Source organism: Heloderma suspectum, chromosome 2 (assembly GCF_057233095.1).
Source record: "Heloderma suspectum isolate Gila_16-S chromosome 2, 16-S_ref, whole genome shotgun sequence".
Classification (NCBI taxonomy): Eukaryota; Metazoa; Chordata; class Lepidosauria; order Squamata; family Helodermatidae; genus Heloderma; species Heloderma suspectum.
Window position 1 is genome coordinate 362,841,104 of NC_139459.1, and position 23,727 is coordinate 362,864,830.

Below are 23,727 nucleotides of genomic sequence, written 5' to 3' on the forward strand. Positions count from 1 at the left end.
GGACTACCTATGTACAGTGGTGTAGTGGAGGCAGGACTTGCAGGGACGCAGCCCTGGCACTTTTTCATTAGCAGGGACTCTGATGTCATTTGCCACCCCCCTCAGAATTCCCTGTTCCCTCTGAGCTTAGCTGCGATCCTCACTGTAGCTGTGGGGGGAATGAATTTTCCAAGCAACAATATATTGTTCCATGTTGAAATGCAAAGTATTTGGGATGACTTGGTCTGGAACAGGCAATTAAGACGTATTCGCTTTACCAAAGATGTGCTCCTGGTGGAGATGAAAACTCCTAGAACTGGTTTGTTGATATGGATCGACACAGCAGTCTGAAATTTTTGGACTGCCCTTGGCGACTGTCACAATGAGCTCCTGCATTTCCAAATTTACCACTACACCAGTGTGCGTGTGTGTGTGTGTAGTTCAGTCCAGCTGGGTGTGTGGATGTTTCTGTTGGGAGGGGGAGGGGGGAGATATAATGAAGGAGCTTAGGGAAGGCTAATGGGTAATGTTGGGGCGCTAAGGGAGTGTGCAAAGGGGCTGTTTAAATGAGAAGGGATCTGTCCACGAGGGTTGAGTTGAGAGGATGAAGCTTCCATAGAGTATCATATTTTGAAAACCTAAAATGTTTGTGTGTGAGTGAAAAAGGTTTTATTTCCCCCCCTGCATTTTTTCTCAGACGTCCAATTGAAAGACCAGTGCCTTACTCTCAGTTGCACTGTTTTTGGATCCCAGTTGAAGGCAGTATATCTTCCAAGGTTGTACAGTCTTAGAAGGGAGCGTGGCTGTGACTGGCATGAAGGGACCCTGCACTTCGGAATTTGCCACTACACTACTGCCTATGTACACCAGTTGCTGGGGCGGGGGGAGGATGCTGTTGCACTCATGTCCTGCTTGTGGGCTTCCTATAGGAGCATCTGGTTGGCGTGAACAGAATGCTGGATTAGATGGACCCTTGGTCTGATCCAGCAGGGCCCTTCATATGTTATGTTCTTAAGTCCTATCGACCCTGCCAGCATGGCCAGCAGTTAGCAATGATGGAGTTGTAGTGCAAAACACCTGGAGGACAACAGGTTGGGAAAAGCTGCCCTAGAGCAGGCAGCTGCTTAAGGGTAGCCCATATTGGGCTAGATAACCAAACAGGGCTGGTCCGCACAATTGCAGCAAGGGAAAGAAGCCATGGTGGCTTGTTAACCCCGCCACACATGCCTGCCGGACTTCCCTAATTACCCTCGCTGGCACAGCTTGTCATATCATCCAAACCCGGGCAACATGACTTGTTGGGGAGAGGGCAGCAACCCTCAAAGAATGTAACAGCAGCCCCTGGATCAGGCAAATCAGGTCAATGTTTGACATGGTATAACTTAAGGCAGCTTCCTAGGCTCCTAGAGGGTGGGCAAGGGGAATGGAGGCAGGAGTAAATGGAATGGATACGCATTTATTTCAGTAACCATTCCACATATGTAGCTTAGTTATGGCAGGGTGTTGTGACTAATGGGTTGTGCAAAATTCTTCCTTGGAAAGGCAGATTTTGAACAGGACCTTCAAGGAAGTAAGAGAGGTGCAAGAGCATCATGCAGGTGCTCTGGGAGGCAGCACCAGAACACAGCATGTTGGATCAAGTGCCAGGCCCCACTGCATCATCATCCCCGCCGCGGCTGGCTGCTTTCATACGGCGGCAGCTGGTGGGGACAGGAGCACAGTGTCAACTGGAGCTGCGGGCCGTGCACCTAGACTCATCAGCCCTGCCCCTGACATGCTGAGCTTGGGGGTGCAAGCAGCATAATTAATCCAGGGAGTTTGGGTGCATGGCCATGCTCTGACCAGCATCACTGCTGCCCTTCCAGTCGTCCCCGCAAGGTAGACTGCCTGCCAGCAGCAAGGCACTGGGACCGTTATTGGGCAGCAGTGCTGATCAGAGGACTGGGCCACACACACAAACTTCCCAGTGCCGTCAGCATAATTAAGATGCAGTGTTGACCATGGAAGGTGACACTTGTTTATCAGCTGATGAGTTGGTGCAGGAAGGGTTTCTGGGAGGGAGAAAGGCTAAAAAGGGGGCTTTTTATTAGTGGCTCTAGAATGCTCTCCCAAGGGAAGCTTGCCTGGCACCCACACTGCTGTATTTCCTATGCCAGGCGAAAACTTTCCTGTTCTCCCAGGCTTTAAAAAAACAAAGCCTTTTAAAGTATTTTAAAATATTTTAGGGAGCAATCCTATGGCCCCTAGACATTGTCCGAGGGGCCACAGGATACTGGGAATTCCCCCCTCTGAAGGGGGAGTTGGAGATCTGCCCCCTCTCCCCTGCAGCCGGCACAGATAGAACTTTGCTGGCTGCCTTCTGAGGTTGGAAAAGCAAAAACGTTTTGATGGGTGGGGAGGGGACTGGCGAGGCCAGGATTCGAGCTATTCTGAGGCCACTCCAGCCACCTTTCCTCCTTCCCTGAAGCACCATTGCTAGATGGGCAAAAAAAACCCATCTAGTGAAAAATGCAGGGCGAAGAGTGCCTCCACTGCTCCTCCTGCTTTGCGTTGGCTGATTGGAAGCCTCCAAGTGCATGGGCTTCTGATCATCGGGGGTGCAACCAGTATTATTTTTATCTTAGTCCCTGCAATGTTATTTATCCTAGTCCTTGCAATGTGATACTGTATTTTATGCTGTGCTGGCATGTTTATTAGTTTTATATTGTTGATTTTATTGGGGGGTATTATCGTTATCGTTATTGTAAAATGCCTAGAGAAATGTATTTTCTGAGGCATTTAATAAATTTAGCAATTAAGGGTGCAATCCTATTTAGATAGGTGGCCACCTCTGAACTCAGAGGTGACCACCTATCCAAAGCAAGGTAGGAGAAGCACGGGGGGGATCGTTCCCGCCACACTTCTCCTGCCCTGCTTTTTCGGCTAGACAGCCGTTTTTGGCTGTCTAACCACTGGGGGGCTGAGCAGGAAAGGAGGCTGCTGTACTACACATAGGATGTGTAGCATAGGCAGATCCTCTCTTCCCACCCCGGAATGCCCCCAGCCCTGCCCCTTTTCAGCCACTCCGCGCTCCTCTTCAGAGCATAGAGGATGAGGCTTCTCCGTGCTGCATGCCATACGGTTGCTCCCTAAATTAACAATAAAATAAAAGCCAGTGTCGTGAATGAACTACCATGTATTAAAGCAAACCCTTGCAGATGGAAGAGTCTAAACCCACTTATACAATAATCAGCAGAATCAAGTGCCAAATACCCAAAAGACTGGGTCTCTCAATCATAGCTCTGCGATGTCGCATCTTTGGTCCCCAAGGAGGCAGTTGGTAGGTTAGGATGGCCAGCGGTTGGGAACAAAAACAAAAATGCCATCTCAGTGCGTGCATTCCTCATCACCTATGGAAAAACTGTATAACTGTACACGTTCCACAGTGGCTAGATCAAAGAAAATATAAGTATCAAACACTTTATTTAATAAGTTACATAAGAGACTCCAAGATAGCTGTAGCCAAAGTAAAACAAGCGAGTATTTTTATATACATTACATAGGAACAGAATATAGTTAATTTTTTAAAAAAATCTGGAATTTAGTATTAATAAAAAGTGTCAGAAGTAGGATTTGAAATTAGAAGGATAACTGTCACAAAGTGGAACACGGCTGTTTATGGCCCACAAACGTTTGTAGTAGTGAAATGTATGTTCAACAACATTGTAGGTATGCTACCATAGACCACTGTGAAGAAAATGCTGTTATTTAATATGGCATGTATAATTTCTGTCTAGATTTGGGATTTCTGGGTCACTTAAAACTTATGCCTTTACCTCTTCAGTATCCTGTATTTTCCCCCTCTGAAGTTTAAATAAGTTCTGTAAAGGAAGCTTGTATCATAATATGTGCCTTTTATCTCTGGAATATTAGAGGAAGTGTTGACCGAAGAATTTGTTACAAACCTTGACGATTTTAGCATTTAATCCAGAGTCAATCCTCCAGGGTCAGGTTGTTACTAAACATTTTTAAATCAGAGCCTGAGCCTTCTCTTATATCTTATATAAGGATGAATCTTCTAGTTCATCTTTATACAAGGTATTAATGAGCTCTTTACCCAGGGTTTTTCACTCATTGGCCTAGTTTGCACATTAATGCTAAACTATGGCTCAGTGCTACACGCATAGGCCTCAGGGCTCATGCACTCCCACTTTCCCTCTGGCACTGCTTTCAGCTAACCCTGGCTATGTTTGAACCTTGACGAAGTATAGTTAGCCTTAACTATGGTTTAAGGAAACATGCTAATTTCAGACCATGGTTTACACTTCTGGCTTATTTCCCTAAACCAGGGGTAGGCAACCTGGTACCCTCTTTCCTAGATGTTTTGGACTACAACTCCCATAATCCCTGACCATTGACCATACTGGCTGGAGCCTATAGGAGTTGTAGTCCAAAACATCTAGGGAAGAAGATTGCCTACCTTTGCCCTAAACCATAGTTAACACTAACCACAGTTACTTGGTTCAGAAAGAACTAACAACCTGGTTTTGGTGGAAAATTGAAGTAAACGCTTCTGATCTCCTCCTTTCAGCAACACTGGAAGAGGAGAGGGGAGGAGGCGCATGTGCGCCTGAGGCTTGCTGAAACTCATTCCCATAGTTCTACACTGTGGTTTAGTGTTACATTCAAATGCAAACATTATATACTTTCTTTCTTGGAAGAATTTTCTTTATTTAATTATTCTTTATCAACTGTGGTTTTCATTGCAGATGGAGAAACTACATAATCTCTTTCTATGTGAATTCTCTATCTCGCATGGATTTTTTCATGTCTCCTCAGGTATGCTTTGCTCCTGAAACTTTTCCCACAGACTCCACATGGATGTGGTTTTTCTCCTGTATGAATTCTCTCATGATGAATAAGGTTTGATTTTCGATTGAAACTTTTACCACAGACAGAGCATGTATGTGGTTTCTCTCCTGTGTGGCTTCTCTCATGTGAAGTAAGGCTTGATTTTTGCTTGAAGCTTTTCCCACACACTGAGCATGAATATGGTTTCTCTCCTGTGTGGATTCTCCCATGGATAATCAGGTGCTCCTTACGACTGAAGCTTCTACCACACACTGAGCATGTGAATGGTTTTTCCTGTGTGTGTATTTTGTGGTGCTCAGTATAGCTTGTTCTGTGTTTGAATCTTTTCCCACATATTGAACAAGTATATGGTTTTTCACCTGTATGAATTCTCTCATGAATAACCACCTGTGATTTGTTACCAAAGCTTTTCCCACAAACTGAGCATGAATATGGTTTCTCCCCAGTATGGGTTCTCTCATGTCCGAGAAGGTGTGCTTTACAGCTGAAGCTTTTACCACAGACTGAGCAACTATAAGGAGTTTCTCCAGTATGAATTCTTTCATGGCTGGTGAGGTTGGATCTTTGCTTGAAGCTTTTACCACAGAAAGAGCAGGTATAAGGTCTTTCTTCTGTGTGGGTTCTTTCATGTGAAATAAGGTTAGTTCTCCCACTGCAACCTTTCCCACAGACAGAGCATTTATAGGGTGTCTCTCCAGTATGGACTCGTTCATGTCTAATAAGGCTTACTTTGTGAATGAAGTTTTTACCACAAATGGAGCATATGTAAGTCTTTTCTTGTGTATGGGTTTTTTCATGGCTAAGAAGATTTGATCTTTGGTTGAAGCTTTTCCCACAGATTGAGCACATGTATGATTTTTCTTCATTATGGCTTCTCTCATGGACAGCCAGGTAACTTTTCCAGTTGAAGCTTTTCCCACAGACTGAACACGTATATGGTTTTTCTCCTGTATGGATTCCCTTATGCCCCAGAAGGCAATCTTTACGACTGAAGCTTTTCCCACAGATTGAGCATTTATATGGGATCTCACCTGTATGAATTCTTTCATGCTGAAGAAGGCCAGAGCACTGACTGAAGTTTTTGCCACAGACTGGACATTTATATGGTTTCTCTCCCATATGAATTCTTTCATGTCTGAGAAGGCTTGCTTTGCGACTAAACCTTTTCCCGCAGACTGAACATACATGTGGTTTTTCTCCTGTGTGGGTGATCTTGTGTGCAATAAGGCCAGAGCTCTGACTGAAGCTTTTACCACATACAGAGCACTTATATGGTTTCTCTCCTGTATGAATTCTCTCATGTCTGATAAGGAGTGCTTTGCGACTCAAATTTTTACCACAGACAGAGCACTGATATGGTTTTTCCCCTGTATGGGTTCTTTCATGGCTAATAAGATGGGATCTTTGACTGAAGCTTTTCCTGCAGACTACACACATATATGGTTTCTCCCCTGTATGGTTTATTTTGTGTCTAATAAGATGTGATCTTCGAAAGAATTTTTTCCCACAGACTGAGCATGTATATAGTTTTTCTCCTGCGTGGCTTTTTCCATGGGTCATCAGGTAATATCTCCAACCAGATCTCTTCTCACCATCTAAATGTTTATAAGGTTCCTCCCCTTTCTGAAGTATTCTTCCAGACTTATGGATTCTCTTTTGAAGTTTGGTTTCATTGATATCATCTCCCACACAAGATAAAGTCTTTCTCACTCTCTTCCCTAAGGCATTTCCTTGGTGCCTCTCTGTTCCACCTTCACTCACAGAGACATCTGCCTTCTTTGGATACTGGGAGACTCTTCCTTTCATAATTCCTAATGAAGTCTTATCTGCTATCACTTGATTAGTGCTTTCTGGTGGGAGGTAGTCTTCCTCTTTCATATACCCGTTGCCTGTTTGAATAAACAGAGAATTATAAACACAAGGAATACTCTAACCAAATGCTAATGAATGTTATGGTCACCCCAACTGTATGTCTCTATGACACCCCTCACCTAAACTGCAGATATTTAGAGGGAACCAGTGGGAACTTCAGACCAAAAGATCCCAGTCCCAATGCAGCTTGATTGGCACTTCCTGTTTCCACATGAAGTTGGATGGTGAATGGGCCAGCATCAAGAGTATTTATTTAGTTTATTTATTCTTTAAAAAATCTATACCGCTTTTCATTTTTTAAAAAATCCCAAAGTAGTTTACAATATAAATCATGACAAAATACAATAAAACAATTAAAGTCTCAAAATAACTAGGGGTAGCTGACAGGGGAAATGCCTGGGCGAACAAGTGTGTCTTCAGTTGTGGGCAATCGTGTGTGCCACGATTGAGAAGGCCCTCCTTCACAGCATGACCAAATGAGCTTCAGTAGGCCACAGTACGGTCAACAAACCCTCCCCCCTCAGAATGTAAAGACCAGGGTGACCCATACAGAAGAATGCAGTCTCTCAGATAACCTGGTCTTGAGCTGTCTAAGGGCTTTATAAACCAAGAATAATGCCTTGAACATGGCTTGGTTGCTAACTGGCAGCCAGTGCAGAGCTTTCAGCACAAAAATCACATGTGTGTGGTAAGAAGCTCCAGCCAGCACATTCTGCACTAGCTGCAGCTTCTGAACCAATCTCAAGGGCAGTCCCACATAAAGCGCATTACAGTAGTCTAATCTGGAGGTTCCCAATGCATGGATCACTGTGGCAAGGTTATCCCTGTCCAGGAATGGCCGTAGCTGTCACAGAATCATAGAACAGTAGGGTTGGAAGGGGCCTACAAGGCCATGAGTCCAACCCCCTGCTCAATGCAGGAATCCAAGTCAGAGCATCCCTGTCATACCAGCCTATGCTGGTAAAAGGCACTCTTTGCCACCAAGGCCACTTTGGCTTCAAGAGACACGAGATGAACCCAAAAGCACACCCAGACTATGTACTTGTCCCTGTAGGGGGAGTGCAACCCCATCCAGGACAGGACAGGGAGTGCAACCCAGGGAGTGCGACCCAACTCCTGGACCTGGGAATCGCCCACCCACAGAGCCTCCGTCTTACCAAGATTCAATTTCAGTTTGTTGGCCCTCATCCAGCCCCCTACTGCATCCAAGCACTGGTGCAGGTCCTGCATGGCCACACCTGACTCAGATGTAATAGAGAAATGGAGCTGGATGTCATCTGCATATCGATGACACCTTGCCCCAAATCCCCTAATGAACCCACCCCATGGCTTCATGTAGATGTTAATGATGACAGGATTGACAGGATGACAGGATTGTGCCCTGTGGCACCCCACAGCACAACTGCCAGTGGGCCAAGACAGAATTCCCCAATGCCACTTTCTGGAATTGTCCCCGCAGGTAGGAACAGAACCACTGCAATACAGAGCCCCGTAGTCCAACCTCACAGAGTCAGTCCAGGAGAATACCATGGTCGATGGTATCAAAAGCTGCTAAGAGAACAAGGAGAAACAACAGGGATTTACTCCCTCTGTCCCTCTCCTGATAAAGGTCATTCATCAGGGTGACCAAGACTGATTCTGTCCCAAAATCATCCCTGAACCAAGACTGAAGTGAGTCCAAATACTCCATATCCTCCAAGAGCCTCTGCGGCTGTGCTGCCACCACCCTCTCAAGCACCTTGCCCCAAACAGGGGTATTTGTAACCAGGCAGTAGTTATCATAGACCTCTGGGTCGAGGAAGGGTTTTTCAGGAGCAATCGCACAATCACCTCTTTAAAGGCTGCTGGCACCACTCTCTCAAGTAAAGATGCATTCACCATTCCCTGGATCCACCTGGTCAGACCTCGCTGGCTAGCCCTGATGAACCACGATAGGCAAGGAGCAAGGGGGCACGTGATCGGCCACATCGCTGCAAGTGTCTTGTCTGCATCATCAGGCCTCATTAGCTGAAACTCGTCCTACAAAACTGGGGAAATTGGTGCACTGGACACCTCAAAAGGACATGTCTCAACACTGGAGTTGAGTTCGCTATGAAGACAAGTGATTGTGCCCTTAAAGTACCTAGCAAATTTGTCACAGCAGGCCTTTGAGGGTTGTTGTTGTTGTTGTTCAGTCGTTCAGTCGTGTCCGACTCTTCGTGACCCCATGGACCATAGCACGCCAGGCCTTCCTGTCCTGCGCTCTCTCCCGGAGCGTGCTCAAGTTACCTTTGAGGGTATCAACATACTATTTGTTGGGGCAGATGACATTAAGCCTCGTACCACTCAAAAAAGCTCTGCTGGACAGCTACTTGAGGACGCAACGGGGTCAGCATGGTTGGGCACCTGCCGAGGGCCAACACCCCAGCAGGAGCCCACTGACAAGAGCCCCCTGGACATGTGCTTCCTCTTCACCATTGCAACCTTCTTGTTCACCTGCCTCCCACTCTGGCCCAGACACCCGTGGTGGTGAGAAGGAGGAGCAGTAGATGCCACTGCCTACCTGTCAGGATTGATTCTGAGCACAGGGAGATAGTTAGCAGCTCAGATTCAGAAGAGGAGCAGCCAGAACCGGGGAAGGCATTTTCACAAGCCAGTTCAGGGATGGGTAGGCGTGCTTCTCAGGTTACCAACTCCCAGATGGCCGGGCATGAAGCTCCCTCCTTAAGTCCTCTGTTAGAAGCAGCGAGCAGGAGGAGGAGGGGCTAAGACTGTGACCTAAGAGATGCGAGGTGGCGGCGCAGAGCTAAGAGGGAATCGTCAGGGGCGGAGCGCAGACGGTCGGCCCGGTTAGCAATGTGTGAGAGGCTATGCAGGGAAGCATCGCGCGAGGGGCGGGACCTCCCTCCTTAAGTTAGCCTAGCCAGATAGCCTCCCTTTCAAACTGCAGGCAACTTTCGGTGATCCCATTTGAATCCCCTGCAGGCATTCCTTTGCAGCCAGAGAATCTGGGAGGATTTGCATCTGTAATGAACCTGTGAACAATGAATTAAAGGCGTAGGACTGAAGTCTCTCATTGTGTGTGTATGAGTGCTTAAGGAAAGAAGGGCCCAAGGGGTGTTGTGACACTACTTGCTCCCTGGCTCTCTGCCTGTCAAGCAAACAAGTGGTAGCAATCATGAGAAAGAGGATGAGGAACAACAGCAGCTCATGACAATGGCAGTGAAAGGGCAGACTCACTGAGGCAGAGGGACTGTTCAGTCTTGCCCAAGGGCCTTCAAGAGCCTGGACCCAGCCCTGGCAATGGAAGGCAACCCGGGTTTGCCCCATAGAAAGTGCAAGGGTCGGCATCACCCCCATCTGCATTACGGACCAAATGGGAAAAGGACATAAAGGCTGTGTGTCACTTCAGTCTTTTCTTAGCTTTGTTCCAGACACGCTCTCTATTCTTTTGCACGTGCTGACTAGCTTCCTACGAGGGTTCATCCTTCTACCACCTCGTGGTAAAGTGGTTAGACTGGAATTGTTGTACCATGAGGTTCAGAAGCATCCTCATGATATTCTTTGCAAGTGATGGAAGATGCTGGTTCAATAATAAACAACCACCTATAATAAAAACAACCGTCAGCTACTGGTGATGGTTTAACAATCTCGTAAACAATGTGGTAAAAATGGGATTGATGAATAATTAATTCACCTATCCAAAATTTGGCAGATGTCTCTCAAGTTACTGAGAAAATGTAGACACCTGGAACATCTGTACTTAGGACTTGTTAACATTTGTACGTCTCTAAGAAGATTAATTGCAAGTGGGTTTTTACCTAACTTACTGAGTAAGGAGAGGAGAGGAGAGGAACAACTGAAAGGTGTGAAGGTTGGTGGGAGCAGTGCTTGAATTACAGTGGAGGGGACTTGCCCCTGCACACAAACCTTTTGTGCTGTATCTCTTAGTGTGATTTGGCTAAAATTTAGGGGAATTAGGCAGAAGGGTTTGTGAATTTTGTTATCTTTCCCCCCATAATTCAAGGACTGGGTGGGAGGAGTTTTGGGGGAGGCATCTTGGGAGTAATGGCAATAGCTGAAACCAGAAATCGTGAACTCTTTCTTAGAGGACTGGTATTTTTGGCTCTTATTAGGCCAGTGTATACACAAGTGACTCGGAAAGCAGCAGTGAGCAATAGATGCTGAATAGATTCAGAGAGGTCCATGATATATGGAGCCAGTCCCTCACCTGACTGGATGCCAGAGACTGTTGCACTTTCCTCAGATACCTGGAAATCTGGGACCCATGTCTCCTCTTTTAGTTCCAGTTTTATTATTATACCAGGAAACCCTGTTTAGAAGAAAAAAGATATGTAGAAGAAAAGGTCAGGGATAATCTCCTAACTTTAATAACTTTATCATTTTGGGGTGCTGCTGCTAGACCAGTGTCCAGAAGAGAGACTCTGAAACTAGCCATCTGCAATAGTTGCTGAGTAAACGGATTGTGCAGATGGCTAGCGCTAGTTGTCAGCAGTTTCGGGCAAGCACTGAGCCTTAGAGGCCCATAAGATACCTGCTGGTGAGTGCTGTAGGCCCGAAACCAGGAGCCCTAAGAGTCACTTTGGTTGATACTTCTGGGTTCCAACTATGTCCACTTCCTTACTCAGTGAAGTGTGTGTGTGTGTAGAGAGAGAATATAGACACTTCTACCCAGGGAGTCAGGTGAGCAGGAGGGATCTGTCACCTCCTAATTTCTCTTATAATCCCCTCTTCTGTATGAACAACCAATCACCTCCGGAAGTGACTCAGCTGATCCTCAATCAAACACACTTATACTCATTTTGCTCTGCTGGCTTATTCTGTCACCTGCTCCAAAGCAACTGGAGGCCTCTTGTTTTGCAAGGCTGTGCCTTTCTGAGACCAAGATGCTGAGCACCCAGCTGTGCTCGGTTTTACATAGATTGCCTGGGAGAGTCAGAAGTAGTACAAGTCCCTCTCACGCTGAACTAGTCTGCACGATCAAAACAGCCCACCACGGGTTCTTTAAGCCATGGTGGGCTGTGGCGCATGCCGGGCAGGATTTGCATGTTCAACGCCCGGCTGTGGTTTGTCATGTCGTCCGAACCCGGGAACTGTGGGTTATGCAAGGGTTAAACAATCTTCTCATAATCCAACAACAGACCATGGGTTATGCGAGGGTTGTTTAACCCTCGCATAAGCCATGGTCCCCAGATTCGTACGACACAATAAGCCATGGCCAGATGCTGAATATTCACAATGGCCAGCCGCACACACCACAGCCCACCGTCGCTTAAATAAGCCACAATGGGTTCATTGATCAAGTGAATTGGCCTGCTAGCTTTGAATTTGCCAGAGACTTGCTGTGAAGCGAGAGAACCTTCGCAGAGTGTATTAACAACTCTGAAGAGAGAGGTGTTCTTATTTTGTGCACATTACCTGGGAATCTTTTCTTATGGAAAGAGACTGGGGACTTAAAGTTCAGCAAAAACTAGCTGACACCTGCAGCTAAACTGACATACATTCAGACCCATAGAGATTCTAACATGTGAAAGATCTGGAGTGTGGGGAATGACATTTTGCCTTATTTTGAGTACTAGTATAGCCTTGAGACCCTGGAGAGAAGCTAATAGTCAGGGTAGACCAGGGGTTGGCAACCTTTTTGGATCAAAGACATATTGAGCAATTTGAGAAACCGTCCTGGGCACCACCACAAAATGGCTGCCACAGGAGGTGGGGCAAAGGGCAAGTAACCTGCCCCGAAGTACTGAGTACAAGGCAGAGGTGGGGTCGGAGCTCCAACACACTAAACAACTCCTTTGAACTCAACATTTTGCCACCCACAGAAAGCCATTTCACAGAAATCTCACCTGCCAGCAAGAAAATGTGTTAATTAAAAAAAATGGGAGAGATAGGGCGGTTTGGTGGGTGCTAAGAAAGGTGTCTGGGGATACGTTGGTACCTGCGGTCATCATGCTGCCTACCTCAGCAGCAGACAATAATGAGCAAGATGGACCAACAGACTGACGTGGTAGAAAGTCACTTCCTATGTTACTCTGACTGTCCCAGGCACCCAGAGAGAGAGACAGCAAGAGCAAAAATTGGGGTGTGGGGAGATGTGTCTGCATAACTTTAAAATTCTGGATCAAGACCCAAATTTTTGAACCAAAAATTAGATGAACTGGTCCCTCACCTGTCTGATCAACGGGAACATTTGCATTTTCCTCGGATCCTGGGTGATCTAGGCTCCATGGCTCCTCTTCCTGCTCTTGCTTTATTACAATGTCAGGAAATCCTGGATCAAGAAAAAAGAAGTCAAATGAGGTGGTCAGATAAGATATTGTAACATCTTGTGCCGGAGGTAGTGCACCGCTAGTTGGCAAGGGTTTTATTCAAGAACTATAAGAGTGACTTATAATTTGACTTATCGGGTCCCTCACTCGAGTGCCGGTCCGGTGGAATATCCCATTCCTCCACCACGCCCAGCTGACCCAGAAACGTTGTCTCCTCCAGCTTTTCTAAGTGGGAGATCACACCAGAATTAGGAATGGGAGACTCTGCTCAGGGAAGAAAGTTTCTGAAGTGCTTTAAAGTTTTAATTGTAGGTCACCTTGGGGGCCCTATTTAGGCCAAAAGGCCACTCAAAAATGTATACATAAACTAAAACTCATTTGCCAAGCGTGGATCCTTATGTCACCACCATCTACACACAAGAGAAAGGTATGAACAAAATCCCAAGGTTTGCAGAAGTACAAAATATCTTTAGGGGGAAAACATGCAGTGGGGGGCAGGCACACCCAAAACAGCCCAATGAAGGCTGAGCATGTTGGGGGGGAATAAAAAATGGGTGGAGGGGGAGAAATATCCCTTTTCTCCAAGCCCACATGATGTAGAATCCCATGGCTTTTCCAGATGGGAGATCGCACCCAGATTAGGAGATTCTGCTTAGTAAGAAGAGAATCCCATGGGTTTTTGAAGTGCACCCAGTGGAAAGAATAGTTTGTTGTGGAAGGGGCAGCCTAGCTTTGGTGGGTGGGAGTGAAATGGGGAAAGCCCTGGTCAAGGAGAGTGCACAGCCTCCAAATGGCAAAGAAAGAAGGAAGAAGCAAAACGTCTTGGCCAAAGCTTCAGAACAAAGCAAGGCACATGGCATTCTCTCCTGCACTCTCTCTGTCTCTCTCTGGGCATCTCTACACCAGCCTAAAATCCTGCATTTAAAACAGGGCTTTCCGCTTCCATTTTAAATGCAGGATCACAACGACTCTCCCTTTTTCATGTGCTTCCTTTTCCCACACCACCTTCTCCCTCCTTCTTCCCGTATCTGAGTCTTCCATTATCTTTCATTCATCTCGCTCTTCTTCTTGCCGCTTTTCCTCTTTTCATGGAGGGAACTCAAGCGGAACACAATGGGGTAATTTGGTAGCTCATTATCTGCAATCCGTTTAAAAACGGAACAGAGGGCATTTAGTGCAGGAGACGCCTTGAATGATCTGTGAAGGAGCCCTCTGTGAGGGAAGTCTTACTGCCATTTGCCACAAGCAAGAGAATACAGAACCTTCAAAAGAAGAATTAAAAGGCTCATAAAATGGTAGGGTCATGAGGGGAAAGGGCTGTGACACTCATCACCATGGTCTGTTTTAGGGTTATGCGAGGATTGTTTAACCCTCACATAACCCGCGCTTGCCAGGTTTGCATGACAGGACAACCACCATATGGGGGTTGGATATGCTACATGGTGGCCACATACACCCTGCACGCACCGCAGCCTCACCATGGGTTAAAATAACCAATGGTGGGCTATCGTTTTGTACGAACAGCCCCACTGTGGGGGTTTTTATTTTATTTTATTATTGCTTGCCTGCCATAATGATTTGTTACCCTCCTGGTTCGTTTGTTTTTACCCTGGTTCTTTATTTTAAAAAAATTATTACATCTCTTACTGTGTTTATTTTATTATTGCTTGCCTGGCATAATTATTTGTAACCCTCCTGTTTGTTTTTGTTTTTTACTCTGGGTCTTTCTTTTATTTTATGACCATCCTCTGGGCCCCAATTCTACCCCTTATTTCAGCTGGTACCTGGGTAGGCCTTATTGTCCTCACACCTCTGGTGGTCCTGGACCCACAACTCCTCCTCTTCTTCTTCTAGCTTTATTATCACATCGGGAAACTCTGTTCACAGGAAAGGTGTAAGACGAATATGGTTAGGAGGAACATTTGATCACTGCAGGCAGAGGAAGAACCAAACTGGATTTTACGAACACCCAGAGTTTAGTGGAGCCTTCCCCAACCAGATGTCCTGCATTTGTGTTGCACTTCAACTCCCATTGACCATGCTGGCTGGGAATGATGGGAGTTGCAGTCCAACACATCTGGAGGTCACTTAGTTGCAGAAGGCTGGTCTAGCGCAGCGTGCACTGGCTTCATAGGGGCTGGGTTTCTCTTCTCCCACCTGTGTCAGGCTCAACTGGCTGATCTTCTGAAATCCATGGGTCTTCCTCTTGCTCAAGCTGGGAGATCAAACTGGGTTTCACAACTGAAAATCCTGTTCAGGGGTAAAAGAAATACAGGTAATTGGGTGGAATTTAGGATCCAAGTAAAATTTAGGTTCTGAATTGTGAACAATGCAGGACTCCTGGCCACCCTATATAATCTCTCCCCACACCCCCAACCCTCAATATACTTATTTTGCCCACTATGGAGGCTTTTCCTAAACAGACAGAATAGCCCTGAAATAGAAGATCACTCATAAGCCAAAATCCAATCTACTCTCTTTATTCAGAGCAAGAAAAACTCTAAATGCCTGCAATACCAGCTGACAAACGATATGTTCAGAGGAAATATGTCGGGGGGTGTCCTATTTTTCAGAGGACAGTTCTCTGTTTGAAGGAGTCCTCTATTTAAAAGGCTGTTCAATCCAAGTCTGGTTTAAAGATAAAAGAAACATGAGAAGGGAGAACAGCGGGGGCCTTGAAGTTGTCCCTCAGTCATAGTTTGGACAGCAGATGGAACAGGCACACTTCCCCACCATGGTGAGAGATATTTCATTTCTATTTAAATTGCAGTAATTATTTCTAAATCTCCATCTCAACATATAGATCAGCACATGCAAGTGTTGTGCAAATCTGTGTCCTCTTTTGTCCTCTATTCTGGCAATGTGCCACTGGCCACCCTATGTGTCACTGAATACCATTTATTGGGGGCGGGGAGCTACAGTAGAGGAAGGGCTGTTCCCTTATCAACCTGCTTGCAGGCTTCCCGGAGGCATTTGGCTGGTGCAGTAGAAAACAGGATGCTGCTACAGACTACACGTACTGGGTGCAAAGAGAACTGATGTAGCCCTTTTTCAGTGTTGAGATAACGCTACATGCATCATCTCAGTAATTCTGAATCCCTCCTGCACAGTGGTGCAACTCACAAATAGCTGTGTTGAGTGGAAAGAGCACTTTACAGCAGGCTTCCTCTGGGCTTTAAAAGCCTGGCTGTTCAGGGAAGCATTTGGGGTGGGTTAGGTTTTTTTTAGAGCAGTGTCGTTTTGTTATGTTGTTTTGTTCAGTTGATTATGTACATTTGTTATTAGTATTGTACGCCGCCTAGAGTGGCTGGGTGGCCAGCCAGATGGGTGGCTAATAAATCTAATTAATTAATTAAATAAATAAATATCATTTCTTCCCTTATGCATTTTTATTTCATTTCATTTGCTTAAAATATTTGACTGCCGCCTCTCCATCAAAGTGATCCACAAGGCAGCTTACAGGACATAAAACGATGAAAAACAATAAACTAACACGCACGTTCTATCACTTATTTCCAGCAACAGAGGCAGCGTGCCTCAGGATGCCAGTCTCTGGGGAACAACAGCAGGAGAGAGCTATTGCCCTCCTGTGCTTCCTACTTGTGGGCTTCCCAGAGTCAAATGGTTGCTCAGTGCAGGATGCTGGTCTGGAAAGGCCTGATCCAGCATGGCTCTTCTTAGGTTCTTATGTTCCTTAATAGACAGGCTGAAGTGGAATTGTTCCCTGAAGACTTTGAAGAAAGCAGGTTTGAAAACCACTCTCCTAGGACACGGTCTATATCTTCAGAAGACCCAATTTCAATGGTGTGGGGGAAGCATGACATTTTCTATCCATTGATGGAAAGAAGGCCCTTACCTAAAGAGGCTAAGTTTTCATAATTTTCCTGCATGACGTCCCGGTATAAAGCCTTTTCACATGAACCTAGCAGAGCCCACTGACTCTCTGTGAAATACACGGCCACATCCTCAAAAGCCACACAGCCCTGGAAAGAAAAGGAACATTTAAGGGAAAGTGTGATGCAAAACCCACTAGGTACTCTGATGCTGTGGCTCCTGTGAGGTTTTCTACACAAGGCATTTATTGTGTGCTCGTGATTCCTTACTCATGGTTGTTTGATCGACATCATGATCCTCCAGTTTCGCTTCTGTTTTTTCAGAGCACTTGCCCGTGTTTTTTTTTTAGAACGTGGAAAATGGGGTATTATTTCCCATAGCGCTGTTTCTGCTTGTGTATTTGTGCTATTCTGCTATAGCACAGCTCCACCTATAGGTTATGTAGCAGAAAAGCAGGAAAGGAAAAGCACTCCGTACAGAGCTCAGATCTCAATTCTGTGTTGAAAGTAGATACATCAATTAACAGCCTTGTGTAGAAAAGCTCTATGACTCTGAGTTTTTTGGTACATCTCTCTTACTAAGTGAAAGTGGCTTGTGTTAGGCTACCAAGTGAAGTTATGGCTGAACTGAGTACTCAACTAGTAGACACTGGTCACCTTTGCACATAATGCTAACCCATGGTTCATTTAACCTATGTTTATTTAACCCATGGCCAAATAAACCATAGTTTATTGTCCTATCATGGATTGTTAAATAAACCATAGTTTATCGTCCTACCATGGATTGTTTGGCAAATGATTGGAATAACCACGGTTTGTTTTCCTAATTTCTGAGTTGTTTCTTCCCCTCCTCTTTCATCCACTCTGTCCCTGTATCCTGAATGCCTTTGTGGAACTGCTATGTTCGCAATATTTCACTGCGTCAGCTGCCTGCTTACCATGGGCTTTTCTACAAAAAGGGCGTGGAAGGCTCCTCAGCTGTTCCTGTCACCACTCGTAGCTGAGTCAAGACAGGCTCCCTTCGGCCATCCCTAGGCAAAGTGCCAGAAGCCTTGCTTGCAGAGAACTCTAACCAATCCCCACTACAGCTGTGGCGGCACAGATAGCAGATATCGGGAATGGGGCCCTTCTGCTAAGTGGAGGGTAAATGAGAAGCGCACATAGCAACGATCTGCCCAAGGTCACTTCTTGGTCCGGGAGATGATAATTGGCAGGTGGTGCATGTGTGCTGCTTCCTCAAAGATCACCAGATCACAAATGGGCAAGTAATTCTGTGCATCTGGGTGGGTGAATAGTCACTTTGTTCCCGTGAACAGATAACTGAGGCACTACTTGGTATTTGCAGCTTTGGCAGTGGGGCTGTTTGCACGTCATGGCAGCATATCATGGGTTAAATAATTGACCCATGATATGCAGGGACGCATGCTGGGCATGAGCCACTTCTGGTTTCTGTAAACAACCTCCAATCAGAGGTTGTGATGTGTGAACCCAGACCAATGGGTTGTTTAGGGGATAAACAACCCAGCAGTTAACCCAACAACAAACCATTATGATGGGAGGTTATTTACAGAAACCGGAAGCAGTTTGCAGGTGGGGTGCAACCCTGTGAACTGTGGGTTAAATAACCCATGATTTACTGCCATTACGTGCAAACCAGGTCGCTGAGTTGCCCATGCTGATAAACTTGTCCTCTGGATTGTAGTTAAAGATAAAAATGGATGCCCTAAGCCAGAGGTTGGCAACCTGATATCCTCCAGATGTTTTGGACTACAACTCCCACAATCCCTGATCATTATCTATGCTGTCTTGGGCCTATGGGAGTTGTACTCCAAAAGAGCTGGAGGGTACCAGGTTGCCTACCCCTTCCCCAAGCTCCATTTTGCAAACTCCACCACCCTCTCAGGAACCCACACCTGGCCCCATACCTGAGACAGCTCTGCTGGTGCTGCCAACAATTCCATTTTCCACGGAGGATGGCGATCTGGGGATGTTGTTCCGCAGCCTGTGAGGGCCAGAAAAGTGACGGTGTCAAAGTTACATTACATGGGGCAGCAGCTAATGCTGTGCCCTATGATGTCAGCCAAGATGAGATGGTCTGTGGTCTGAAATGGATGAAGGGAAAGTAAATTTGTAATTTTGCTGGGTTGTTGTAAAAAACAGCAGAGTTTGCTTTCATGAGCAGAGAAGAATCCTGGGTCGTAGCACCAGGAGGGCAGATGCAAAGCCCATTAGCAGGCTGATGTTTACCTAGATTCCATTCCAAGGAAGATGGGGCAGTTAGGCTGTTGAATTCTTTGGCAGTTGGAAACAGTTAAAGAAGAGATTTTGGAGCTTAGTTTGAACCTGGGCTTATCAGGACTTAGACCCAGCACGCTTTCTTCAATGCAGGGGCTCAGGCCTAGGATATATGAAATTATTATGATGCATGTGCTCTATATATGTGCAGACTGCCTTCTTTCTCTCCCCCTCTTTCCTGAGTAAGCACGGATCTCCTACTTCAGAAACTGAGCATCAGTTTAGGATGAGGCCTTGTACGACTGCAAAACCATTCTCATGGATTTGGTCACCTTTTGAACTCGAGTCCTTTGAACTTGATGCCTTTAACCATCTGCTGGCAAAACAGACAGAGCAGTTCCCACAACAGGTGGCAAAGGGACAGACACATTTGGAAATCTTTATTACAATTTCAGTAGAAATACAGTACATCTCACCATAGGGTAGAAGACTGTGACCTGTGTCTTGGTCAGTCTGTTGGCATGTTTGAATGGAGGCAAACTATTTTAAGTTGAAATAATTTTCCCATGTAGATAAAGAATTATTAGAAATCATAATAATACTTTTCACTTCCATAGTTCTTTTTAAGTGTTCAGCTAACTGCATATACATTATCTCAGTAATCCTGAAGCAACCTACAAAGTGGTTCAGTACGCAAAACAGTGCCTTAAGCGCAAAGAGTACTTTGCACTAATGCTCCAGGATCTACAGCAGCTTCCTTTGGCCTTCTGAGCATAATGCTTCGAATAAGGTCATACATTTTTCCCCTTTATATATTATTTTTTAAATTTCTACTCTTTAAAAATATATGCCACCATTCCACCAAAATGATCCACAAGGTGGCTTACATAACATAACATGATAAAAACAGTAAACCAACACAGAGGTTCTAATAGCGGCTAGTAGTCATGGTGAGTAAATAGACCCTCCATGTGCAGAGCCAGTATAATTCTTAATACCAATTCACAGAATCATAGAATAGTAGGGTTTGAAAGCGCCTATAAGACTATAGAGTCCAACCTCCAATTCCTTGGGGAAAAGAGCGGGAGAGGGCTATTACACTCATTTCGTGCTTGTGGGGGCCCTGGAGTCAGCTGGCTGGCCGAAGAGGGAAATCATCAAATTAAAACCCTTTCTCATTTGCTTCAGTTCTGAGTTCAACTTTAAATTATTCTTCCAATGCACAAATATGTACTCTTGGGGGGATTACTGGACCTAAAGCTCAGGAATGGGCAGACTTCAGGCTTGCGTGAACTACTTTGTTTTTTACTGGTGCCCCCAAGAACCACCAACCTTGTAGAGCATGGTACAAAAGACAAATCAGTAGCAAAACCTACGGTAGTTCATGAGTTGTGGTTGAACACACAAAAGCTAGGAAATCATTTTTCCAACCATAACATCAGCCCCCTTTCAAACCACAACACACCTTGGGCAAAGGGACCAGTACATGAGTGCCAAGTGACAAAGGGCAGCAGCCCACTGCGATGCACACGTGACAGTTGAACCAAAGGGCTCTGGGACCTATCAGTCAACAGCCTGAATACTCAGACCTGTGAGATATTATGCATGCCAAGTCATGGGGTTCCAGAGGGCCCCTTTAAATCTCTCCCCCCCCACACGCTGCATGCCACAGCTCAGCATTCAGAAGCCTCAAACTGACTTCTCTCAATGCAACCAAATGGGTTTTTTTTTGGGGGGGGGGGAGCTCATATCTCCCCCAATCCTTAACCAATCTTGCTGGATTTTGACCTCGCTGCTAGTTAGCCCATCCTCTCCAGCCTGGCAAATTTGGCGGCTTTCACACAACAGGTGGTTGCACCTTTTCACTTTTCCCCCCCTCAAATTTTCACACTCAATTTTTTTTTCTACCACAGCCTGTGCACTAGAAGAACTCCCCACGGACCTATATCTCAAAGGGCAACGCTAACTTGCATCCAGGAGACCCTACATGAGGGGTGAATCCTTTCCCCCTATATCGTCCCATAATAAGCTTTGTTATGCACTAAATCTAGCTAATCCGCTAGAAAATTACGTAGCTATCTATGTGCAAAATTTGGGGCAGATTGGACAAGGGCTTAGCTATGCTTCCAAAACTGACTTTTTGCCCCTATGGGAAAAATGCTCAAAATGGTGTTCCCAACCATAACTACAAAGAATTTTGAACTGAGGAATTTGTTTTGAGTGGAGACCCAAAATGGAACGGAGTTCACATTCCTCGCATGCACAAAATCCACTCCTGATTTACCCTCATTTTAGCAGTATTGTTAATGGCAGGAAGGCAGCGGGTAGGTCATTTTGTTGCTGCTATTGTTCAACAATTGCGAGTCAGAAATCCTCGCCGATCTCCTGCAAATCACTCAGAGATCTACCAGTAAATCCAGATCTACCGGCCACCCACCCTTGCTGTAGCTCCCCACTTTCCCATTTCTCACCAGCAGATTACTCTGCTCAGTTGCTTCCCTGAATAGCTGATTCCTCTGATCCTCCCCCCCCTCCCCGCTTTCCTGTTGCTGGTGGATCTTTCTCAATCCTACATCTGCGATTCTCACCCCTCCTCCTCCTCCTCCTCCTCCTCCTCCTCCTCCTCCGCCGCCGCCGCCGCCGCCGCCTTTATGCCTTCCAGGAGGGCTTGTTTTGGAAGTGTCCCTTTCAACGTTGCACCGTTTCTTCCTCTGCCTGCTTATTTTGAGCTGTGTGCCCCGTTTTCCGCTTCCCATCATGTGACTGAAGCCAAGGCAGATCTCTGGCAGTACAACAAATCCACCTATTCCGGTGATCCTGGAGCTGAGGGAGGGGAATTGTAGAGCCCTTGCTTAAATGCAATGCCTCTCCCATCCATGGCTCAAATCCTTTGCTGCTTTAGCCTGAGCGGGGGCTATTCATCTGTGTTGAAACTCCGTAGTAGATGGCATGCTTTGCCTACCTTACAGGGCCGTTGTAACGATGACAAGATAACGTGTGTGAAGCACTCTGAACATTTAAAAACTCTACAGAAATTATCTTCCTATATATTATATAAGGCAGGGGTCCCCAACCCCCAGGGCCACGGACAAGTACCGGTCCAGGGCCTCTTAGGAACCAGTCCGCGGGGGTCCGTGGGGGGGGGAGGCCATCCGTCCCTCCCCCCCAGAATCCTCGCTGGCCCTGGCCGGCTCCGCTCCACAGCGAGTCCGCAGAGCTGCCAGCCGGCTCCGGCCGTTGGGACACAAATGGCGTCCGCATAGCAGATGCCATTTGCATCCCTGTTCTTCAAGTAATAGGCTACGTAAATCTTTGTTGTTGTTTATTCAGTCAGTCGCTTCCGACTCTTCGTGACTTCATCGACCAGCTCACGCCAGAGCTTCCTGTCAGCCATCGCCACCCCCAGCTCCCCCAAGGTCGAGTCCATCATCTCCAGAATATCATCCATCCATCTTGCCCCTGGTCGGACCCTCTTCCTTTTGCCTTCCACTTTCCCTAGCATCAGCATCTTCTCCAGGGTCTCCTGTCTTCTCATGATGTGGCCAAAGTACTTCAGTTTTGCCTTTAATATCCTTCCCTCAAGTGAGCAGTCTGGCTTGATTTCCTGGAGTATGGACTGGTTTGATCTTCTTGCAGTCCAAGGCACTCTCAGAATTTTCTTCCAGCACCACAGTTCAAAAGCATCTATCTTCCTTCGCTCAGCCTTCCTTATGGTCCAGTCCCGTGTAGCGGGCGCCATTTACATCCGTGTTCTTTGCAGTAATAGGCTATGTAAAGATTTACGTAGCCTATTACCTGGAAGAACAGGGACGCAAATGGCGTCGGCTATGCCGGACACCATTTGCATCCGCAGTCTGGGCGCGGCATCTGCAGTCCGGGTGCAGCCACCCCCCCCCGCCACCCCCCAAAATCCCCCCGGGACAGACCTGGACCAGCCGCCGCCAGGTAGGTTTCGTCCCGGAGGGATTTCGGAGGGTGGCGGGGGGGGGGGTAGTCCATGAAACCTGTCCCTGGTGCCAAAAATGTTGGGGACTGTTGATATAAGGCATCTTAAAACAGTGTGAAATATAATCCACACCCTGCTACCGGTTAGGCTTCAATGTCGTTTTCTCTTTGGCTGGGAGGCTAACCTACCACTTTCTTAACCTAGCAAAGTATGAACGAATCAAGCAACTATCACATCAGTGAGACAAAACTGGTAGGAGAACAAGGGACAAATGCAATCACAGCTACTGAGTCACATTGGTTTAATGATTAAATACAGATTTGTAGGGATGTACGAAAGGTACTTACCTTTCCGTGGATTATGCTGATGCTGGGGGGGAGGCGTTCCGTCCCTCCTCCCGGAATCCTGGCCGGGGGGGGAGGCGCTCCATCCCTCCCCCCGGAATCCTGGCCAGCCGGCTCTGCTCCGCAGGGATTCTGCGGAGCCGCCGGCCGGCTCTGCCAGCAGCCGGACATCCGGCCGCTGGCTAGCAGGGACGCAAATGGCGGCGGCCATAGCCGCCGCCGTTTGCGTCCCTGCAGTCAGCCGTGATAGGCTACGTAAATGTTTACGTAGCCTATCACGGCTGATTTTTTAAAAAAAACAACAAAAAAACCCGCGCATACGCAAATGGCGGCGCCCATGGGCGCCGCCATTTGCGTTCCTTATTTTGGTACGTCTTAGTCTACGTAAACATTTA

At 46.5% G+C, this 23,727-nt stretch overlaps 1 protein-coding gene across 5 annotated transcripts; it reads right to left on the minus strand.

Moving 5' to 3' along the window:
- Window positions 1–3,111: 3,111 nt before the first annotated feature.
- Window positions 3,112–21,803, minus strand: LOC146355696 (uncharacterized). Of its 5 annotated transcripts, none has more exons than XM_084830721.1 (8): window positions 21,514–21,619; window positions 18,733–18,909; window positions 16,831–16,957; window positions 15,132–15,224; window positions 14,759–14,851; window positions 12,875–12,976; window positions 10,913–11,014; window positions 3,112–6,719 (listed from the first exon to the last, which is right to left on the minus strand). In XM_084830721.1, exons 2-8 carry the CDS (start codon window positions 18,766–18,768, stop codon window positions 4,765–4,767), a joined length of 2,508 nt encoding a protein of 835 aa, XP_084686847.1. In that variant the 5' UTR covers window positions 18,769–18,909; window positions 21,514–21,619; the 3' UTR covers window positions 3,112–4,764. The 5 variants fall into 5 exon arrangements, with proteins under 5 accessions (XP_084686847.1, XP_084686843.1, XP_084686842.1 ...); XM_084830717.1 differs by lacking the exon at window positions 21,514–21,619 and adding an exon at window positions 21,631–21,803 and having other exon boundaries at window positions 3,279–6,719; window positions 18,733–18,809; XM_084830716.1 differs by lacking the exon at window positions 21,514–21,619 and adding an exon at window positions 21,631–21,759 and having other exon boundaries at window positions 3,279–6,719.
- Window positions 21,804–23,727: the final 1,924 nt, after the last annotated feature.